This window comes from Myotis brandtii, unplaced genomic scaffold, assembly GCF_000412655.1.
Source record: "Myotis brandtii unplaced genomic scaffold, ASM41265v1 scaffold634, whole genome shotgun sequence".
Taxonomy (NCBI): Eukaryota; Metazoa; Chordata; class Mammalia; order Chiroptera; family Vespertilionidae; genus Myotis; species Myotis brandtii.
In genome coordinates this window covers 1,674,175-1,682,775 of record NW_005370427.1, presented here as the reverse complement: position 1 = coordinate 1,682,775, position 8,601 = coordinate 1,674,175, and the positions used below count along the sequence as shown (strand labels likewise).

Below are 8,601 nucleotides of genomic sequence, written 5' to 3'. Positions count from 1 at the left end.
TGCGAGTCCTCGCTGAACCCCAGAAATGGTCCCATTTGCAGCCGGGTGAACGCAGACTTTTCCAGGGAACAACCGGCCTCTGACTCTTCAGGCTGAGCCCACACAGCCTGCCCACCACAGGGCCCTGCAGGAGCCCAGGCAGCCTGGACAGGAGACAGGAGACGCCAAGTGCGCACAGCAGCTGGCTTTCATCGGGTTTCAAATCATGGACTATTATTCTTTTCAAAGTTTTCACCGTTTTTTAAATTAAAAATGTAAAGACTGTTGAGCTCACACGCTGTACAAAAGCAGCTCACCAGCCGATGGCCCGGCCCCTGCACCGCTCCTGGCCCACGACCAGCGCTTTTCTCACTTGCCCTCCCACCGCCTCCTGGGCCTCTTTCTAGTCCTGGCCCGGGCCCTCCTTCCGGACTTGGATTCTCGGTGTCCTCCTTGCTCCTCCTTTGAGATCTTTTGTGTTTGCTTTTTCTTCTTATATATATATTTTTATTTGTATTGATTTCAGAGAGAAAGGGAGAGATAGACACTTCAATGATGAGAGAGAATCATGGATCAGCTGCCTTCTGCACACCCCCCACTGGGGATGGAGTTCACAACCCGGGCATGTGCCCTGACCGGGAATCAAACCCTGACCTCCTGGTTCATAAGTTGACCACTGAGCCACGCCTGCCAGGCCATTTTTGCTTTTTATAATTGTTTCCAAAATGGGATCATAGAGTATACATTACTCTGTAGCTTGCTTTTTCCACCCCAGGAGAGCTGGATTCACTCACTTTTTTTTTTTTTAATCCTCACCCGAGGAATGTTTTTATTAATTTGAGAGAGAAAGGGGGAGGGAGGGAGAAACATTGACTGACTACCTCCTGTATGTGCCCCGATGGGATCAAAACCATGACCTGCACATGTGCCCTGACCAGGATCGAACCCGCAGCCTGTGGTGCATGGGCCGATGCTCAACTAACTGAGCCCCTGGCCAGGCTGCGTCGCTTTCTGATCGCGAGGGAAATCACAGTTGTCCACGCTGCATTCCTCGGTGTCACTCCAATCAGGTCTAGCTCAGGCCCCTGCAGACCAGCGCATAGGCGCAAGCCCAGCCCTGCCGCTCTGTCCCCCAGGGGAGCGTTCCCCAGGGAGTTCCTGGTCCAGGACTGGAACAGACAGGCCGTGGGCTCTCTTCTTACCCTGCGGTCATTAAGGTCCTGTGCTCCCTCCTCCTATCCCAGTGCCTGTCCCAGGTCATTCACAGCCTCCCTTCCTCTGAGCGGGCGTCCCCTGAGGCGACTGCTGTCCCTGTGCTGGGCCTTGGAGCATCGTCACTCCGAGAAGAGCAGTCGGAGCCCCGTGGGTGCAGCTGGGCAGAGTTGAGGGCCTAGTCACAGAGGAAGGGAAGTTTGGAGGCAGCTGAAAGGTTGCCTTGGAAACGAGTCAGTCTTCCTCCAGCAGCAGGGGAGGTGAGAAGTGGGGCCACGGGGCTGCTTCCTGCCCTGGCCAGTGTGCCTCCTCTTGCCGCCTCCACAGCCACTGTCTCCTCCAGCGCTCTGTTCCTCCTTCCATAGTTTCTCCTCTGGATGTTAGGAAACCTCCAGGCTCTCCAGGAAATCAGTGTGGGGCTCTAACAGGGACACACGTCTGTCCCAGCACGCGCCCTGCTGTCTCTGTGGAGCACTGAGTCAGGAGGAGGGCCCTCTGGTGGCCACACCTTGTATTCCCCCCACCCCACCCCGCCCTCCATGCTCATGCCGCCTGAAAAGCACCCTTTACAGCTGCACATGTGCTGGTCCTGATGTCCTCAAGGAGTGGACGTGTTAACTCAAAAACTGCACACGTACACACGTGTGTGGAGGGTGTAGAAGTGCTGGTGTTCTAAGCCTCTCCCCACACAGCGGCCCGTCTGACCCCTCTCCGCAGGCTGATGACCGAGTGGCGCTTCTCGCGTGGCGTGCAGGAGCAGACGCAGGCCTTCCTGGACGGCTTCAACGAGGTGGTGCCCCTGCAGTGGCTGCAGTACTTCGATGAGAAGGAGCTGGAGGTGAGGCTCCGGGATTGTGTCCTGGGAACAGGAAGGGTCTTGGCTTCCACAGAAGCACGTCCACAGGTCTAGATGCTGCGGCACAGCCGGACCCGTCTCCCCCGCAGGCGGCCCTGCCAGGGTCTCCCGCTCTCCAAGCCAAGAGGGCTGGGCAGTCAGCAGCCAGGCGCAAGGGGCCTCCCAGGTGCAGCCGCGTGCCTCGTGGGGGGCCTCCTGAAGGCCTGGTTTAGCAGCGAGTGGTCAGATTTTATTTTTATTGATTTCATAGAGGGAGAAGGAGAGATACCTAGAAACATCAATGATGAGAGAGAATCATTAATTGGCTGCCTGGAGCCTGCAACCCAGGCATGTGCCCTTGACTGGAATCGAACCCGAGACCCTTCAGTCCGCAGGCCAACACTCTCTCCACTGAGCCAAAGTGGCGAGGGCTGTAGGCATTCTTCTATCAGCTGCATACCAGACTTTTGTCAGAGTAACTTTTCCAATTAAGTATGTTCCCACGGTTCTTTGCTCTTCCTTAAAGAGGCGGAGGCCTGTGTGTGTTCTCTGTTGCTGGACTGCTGCCCTCAGATACTCAGGCCTCCTTCAGTCACTGTCCCAAAGGCCCTTTTTGTGAGCTGGTCCTTACACATCCTGTTTGAAAGAGGCACCCCTTCTGCTTTCTCTGCATGGCACACCCCAGAGGCCAGCTGTTTGTTTACTGTCTCCCTGTGTAGAGTAGTTCTGAGCAAGATGAGCCCAGCCATAAAGAATAAGCAATACAGCCTGCTTGGACTGCCGCATACATTCAGGGACGACAAACCACATTTCGGAGCCTGGTACCTGAAGAGGTTGATTTCATTCCTGTAGTCACGGGTCTCCTACCCAAAGCCAATCTCCGAGCGTGGTCCCCTCTAGATCCTCCCTAAATGGCCGCACCGAGAGCAAGGAGGAAACAGTCCCACTTGCCCCAAAAAAGAACTATTGAATCTCAACCAGCGGAGACGTGTTGAGTTCATCTCGGCCAATGCTTTGCACAGGAACGAAGTGATGATGTCTCGTCCAAGACCCAGCAAGGGTTAGGGACACAGCTGAGACTCGCACCCAGCCCTCACCTTCCGACCCGCGGACCCTTTCAGCCCCCCTCGCCAGAAGTGACTGACAGACGGAGCCTTGGCTCTCCTTCCCGTCCAGTGACGGGCCTCGAGCTGGGGAAGAAAGGTCTGCGGGAGGGCCCAAGGATCCGATTTTAAAGTCATGAGTTCCTAGCGGCCTCAGCTGCACTTAGACTTGTTAGAAGCCTGCCCGCACATAACTCAAACTTGCCATCTCGGCCGCTGGTCAGTGTTCACATGCTCACAGTATGACACAGCAGATGGCCAGAACTTCCATCCTGAAAAACCGACGCCCATTAAACACCTCCATACTCACGCTCCCCAGCCCTAGCACCCTCTGCTTCCTGTCTGCCGGCTCTTGCCTGCATAAATGAATAACAGTGTGTTTTTAAGGAAATAAGAGCATAAATTTTAAGAAAGCAGAAATTTGTTTGAAACTCATCAATAACTTGGGCCCCTCATTTAGGGTGTTTACAGTAGTGGAGGTGCCCTTGCAGCATAGCTGACTGTTTTCTTGAAGTTGCTCTGGTTCAGTAAGCATGGCTAAGCTAGTGCAGACCCTGCCGGATAAAACGCTGCGAGGCTGCGGGCGTGTCCCTGCGGCCTGACGGAGCCTCGCCCCCAGGTGATGCTGTGCGGCATGCAGGAGGTGGACCTGTCCGACTGGCAGAGGAACACCGTGTACCGGCACTACACCCGCAACAGCAAGCAGATCGTCTGGTTTTGGCAGGTGACTGCTTATTTTTCTAAAACGGTACTCGGGGTGCTTTCTAGTGAAACTGGTTTAACTGCAGCTGGCTTCCGACGTGACCAGCGTGACCATGCGGTCAAGCTGGCTGGCTGTGTCCTGGGTGAGAGTGAGTGAGTCACAGGCCCACCAACTTCAAAGTCTCCTCCAGGTTCTGTGAGTGCAGGAGGAGGTGTTTATGAGACAGTCTGGGGACACTTAGGTGACACGAGGTGACCGTGTGCTCAGAGTTAGAGCGCCCACAGGGCAGGGGGCTCTCCCCTCTACCCTCGGCTCCGGGCATCCACGTCCCACGTCCTGATCTTGAATAGACTTTTGTGTGTATTTCAAAATATAAAGCGTCTGCACCGGGACAGACTTCACCGAGCCCCAGACTGGGCTGGTGTCCTGCTCCGTCCCCGGTGCTTGTGTTACTAGAGAAAGACTGTCCTAAGGACTTGGGTCACGTGGTTACTGCTTAGTACTTTGCAGACGTGGACACTTGTAGAAATTGATCTTAAAGATACATTTTGACGTGCAAAATGGCACCTCCCAGAGCATTTGTTGCAGCGTGATTGGCACACTCCGGCAGAGGTGACCCTGAGGATGTGGGGAGGGGGCTGAGCAAATAAACTTGTCCGTTCTCAGCGCTCTGCCCTGGAGCGGCTCCTCAGTGCAAGGGACGGGGACACTGGAGACAGTGTGCAGAGCCTGGGGGGAGGGTGGTAGTGTTTGGCTCAAAGGACCCTCCTGCAGAGGAGCCTCAGGGGATGGGAGCAGGCAGCTGAGGCTGAGGGGCGAGGCTCATTCCAGCCCGTTGGTTTGCGCCTGTCGTGTCTAGGCCTGAGAAGCTCAGCCCAGGCTTCCTAAAGCCCGGTGACTGTTTCCTGGATGGGGCTGGTGTTGGGGACCGTGGCGAGGTTTACGCCAGAGCTGCTCACAGCGGTTCCTTGTCTAATGAGTATGTCGGCCACACAGCTGTGCACGGCCACACAGTGGCCGGATTGACACGTGTCTGCTCCCACCTCTGGTGAGACCAGCTCAGAGGGGTGGCCGCACCTTGCTGCTCTGTGGTTGGTGAACTAGATCACTCTGGGTTTCCAAGTCTGAAGGACAAAGGGGGATTGGTGTTGGGAGGAAGTTGTTCCGAACCGGCAGGGCCATGGTTCAGAGGTTACTCCTGTCCCTTCCTGGCGTTGGAGGACACATCATTTTGCCTCTGGGCCTTGTCTGGCGAGTGCAGTGGGGATGCTAACGGGAGGACCCGCCTCCCAGTATTGAGAGGGCTGCTCTCCCCAGAAGCACATGGCGCTGTGCAGCAGGACCTCCCCTCCGAGGGGGAAAGACCTGGGTCCCATGACAGCGTTTCTAAGCGTCCACGTCTCTGTAGTGTTGCTAGCACAGCGCCAGCCCTAATAAGCGGTAAATGCTGCAACCACTTTTATCACTTATCTTTTGAACCAACTTGAGTTAAATTTTCTTATTCTTGGAGTTCATTTTTTAAAAATACTTTGAAGTATATTTTTATTGATTTCAGAGAGGAAGGGAGAGGGAGAGATAGAAACATCCATGAGAGAATCACTGATCGGCTGCCTCCTGCACACCCCACACTGGGCCTGCAATCAGGGATGTGCCCTGACCAGGAACCAAACCATGACCTCCTAGTTACAGGTCACACTCAACCACTGAGTGCCGGGCTGGGCTTGAAGTTCATTCTTAATTTCCTGGAAGAAATACGGGAATAATTTTAAGTATCTGCTATGTTCATTACTGAAGATAATCTGGAATTTACTTTACATTAACTTTGACCTGTCAGTTTGTGAAGGAGACGGACAATGAGGTGAGGATGCGTCTGCTGCAGTTCGTCACGGGGACCTGCCGCCTGCCCCTGGGAGGCTTCGCCGAGCTCATGGGTGAGTGCCGCCTGCGGTCGCCGTCACAGGGCGTGCGCGGGCGGGAGGAGGGAGCAGGCCTCTAGATCCTGGTCTTTGTGCAGATGTGACGCTTGCTCCATCACCCGCGTGACCACGTGACATGTTCTATTAGGTAAGTAGTTGCAACACCGAAAGGTTTGAAGGACCAGATAAATTTTGTCTTATTTTTCTGGTTTAGGAAGTAATGGGCCTCAAAAGTTTTGCATTGAAAAAGTTGGGAAAGACACCTGGTTACCAAGAAGCCATACGTGGTAAGTTGAACCCTAAATGGAAGGTGGAAGCCAGTGTTTTGCTTTTTTACATGTAAGACCCATTAGCATTGCTGACTCATTAGCATAGGTGGAGTTCAGTTTTGAGAACAGACCAGGACGCAGCGCTCGGGCGAGCAGCCACTGTGCACAAACAGGCTGACGTGCTCCTCCTCCCGCTCCTGTCCGCTCCTGGGAAAGGCGCACAGACAACAGCCAGGCAGCAGTGCTAGGGAGGCGGTGACAGCCGGCCAGGGCAGGACCCTCGGCAGGGCCTTGCCAGAGTTTGATGGACAGTGGGCTGTGGAGACGCAGGAAGCACATGTTTTGTACAGGGCTGTTTGCAAACCCTGACGTAAGCAACTGCAAACATGAGGTGACTTGGGAGCGGAGCAGGGCAGAGGGGGAAGGGAGCGGAGACGCAGGCAGGGCCACTGCAGGGCCAGCCTGTGTGGACTGGAAGGGAACAGACCTCTGTCAGAACGGTGTCTGTGTTAATACATGAGGTCCGTGTCGTACACTTGGCCACCCCTGTCCTTTTCTAATGTGCTTCAAGGACACTGTGCTAGACCCTCAGCTCACTTGACTGAATAATCTGATTCTCTGTCTGTCCAGTTTCAATCGCTTGGACCTGCCACCGTATAAGAGTTACGAGCAACTGAAGGAAAAGCTGCTTTTTGCCATAGAAGAGACCGAGGGGTTTGGACAAGAATAGAGGAGCTGTGGCTGGAGGCTCTGCGTCCGCACCTCCGCAAATATAAATGGTTCCGTTCTCACACAGAATCTGCAAAAGAACTCTTCCTTTTCTACTTTATTTATTGTTCCCTTGAACTGACAGACCAGGAAAACGATCTCCCTTAAATTTGGAAGTGAGAGACTTTATTAGAAATGAGTATCTACGTCAGCGGGCTGCAGCGGCTCTAGTTTTATAGAGCTGCTCGGCGACACGCCAGCTCCTGCCCATGTCTGGACGCTCCTCCTCAGCTCTGCCCCCCGTGACATCTCCGCATGGTGTGGGGTTCAGGAAGGTGCTGAGGCCGAGGCCAGATCTGAGGATGTGAACTGCGCTGCTGGCTGTTCTGAAGACGGTGCTGGAGCCCGTCAGTCTGTTCCAATTAAATGCGAGTGGAGAGTGCTCACCGTGCCGCAAGGCAGTGTGAGTGACACCACACTTAACCGAGTCCCCTGGCCAGACCCAGCGACGGCCTGGAGGTGTGTGCGTACTCCTCCAGGTGCTAGGATCTGTGGGACTAAAGAAGCTGGCACGCCTGCACTATTTTTAAAAATGTGATGGGCTTTAAGTTTAATTCATAATAAATTGATGCAATTTGATCCTGAGGGACATATAAAATGTAATGTGAACTTTTCCACTTTTATTTGTGTTCATAGTTTTGGTTCCTAAAACCATACGGATGGAAGAGTTTGTGAGCATCTGACTTCAAACCAATGAGTCTAATGATTTCCTATTAGTGTCTTAATATCTCCATTCCTTGAAAATTCATGAAAAATTCTATGTATCTGAATTACATAAGCAGATAAAAAAGTCTTTTGTCCTTCCCCCCTTTCTATATAGATCATTATTTTTGTCCTAAGTAAATACTTTTTAATTATTTTTCATTATCAAGGGCATTTGCTGAACTACAAACATGTATAACAAATTAAAATCTGATGTGAATGACATTAATGCTACTTTAGCAAACGGGGGCTTCCTTATTAATACAAAAATTTAAATTTGTATTATTTCAATATGCACTGTAAATTAACTTAAAATTTTTTATAACCACGGAAGTGACACCTTAGAATGTTAATATATTTCACTGCTGAGTACATATGAAAAATATTAGTATACAATTTAATTTCCCTAAACAGTTTGTGTTGCCAAAATTTTATTTTTCTATATATTAGATTGTGTTCTGCGTTTTTTCAAAACTCACAGTAAAGATGCAATAAAGGCAGTGATCCACGTGGCTGCTTAGACTCCTTTCCCCGACCTCACCATGACCGTGTACACGACAGAGGGCCCATCCTCAAGCGCTGCTCCTTACGCCGCCCACTGTGCCCACTGCTCTCACTGCACCCAACTCCCAGCCAACCCTGAGGCCCCTGGGGAGGTGGCCTGTCCAGACCCAGCAGAGCCCCCTCCCGAGGCTCCTCTGGACAAGCTGCCCCCTCTTGTCAGACAGCTCCTGCCGAGCGAAGGACATTGGTCACATGAACCCATGGCCCTCACCAAAGTCCAGTGATGCCCAGGCACACAGTCAACACAGGGCTAAAGTGAGCACCACACGAAAGCAAAAAATGCCACCAAAAAACTGTCCAAACGCGGCGTCTCCTACATGGCAATGCTCCTCGCCCGATGTTAGCACAGGGGCACAGGCCGACAGGCGACACTGGCGCTGCAGTGCTCACTGGGCCCAGCTCCCTCCTCGGCTCCACGGTGGGGTTTCCTGTTTCCCCTGCTGTGATGACGCACTTGCTTTCGAGAGAGGAGAGGGAGTCGAACAGATTCCCACAGAATTCCACCCACGTCAACAGGAGGGAAACTGCCAACAAGAAGTTGAGATGTTCA

The 8,601-nt window shown here is 52.9% G+C and overlaps 1 protein-coding gene across 13 annotated transcripts in view; it reads left to right on the top strand.

The window, feature by feature from the left end:
* Positions 1-7,997, top strand: part of WWP1 (WW domain containing E3 ubiquitin protein ligase 1) — a 76,800-nt gene extending 68,803 nt beyond the window's left edge. For 11 of the 13 annotated variants that reach the window (XM_014528443.1, XM_014528449.1, XM_014528446.1 and 8 more), the window contains 5 exons: positions 1,909-2,029; positions 3,749-3,853; positions 5,667-5,763; positions 5,963-6,035; positions 6,648-7,997. In XM_014528443.1, coding sequence (XP_014383929.1) covers positions 1,909-2,029; positions 3,749-3,853; positions 5,667-5,763; positions 5,963-6,035; positions 6,648-6,747 — 496 coding nt within the window. In that variant the 3' untranslated portion in view covers positions 6,748-7,997. The other 2 variants (XM_014528452.1, XM_014528453.1) reach the window with 2 other exon arrangements.
* Positions 7,998-8,601: the final 604 nt, after the last annotated feature.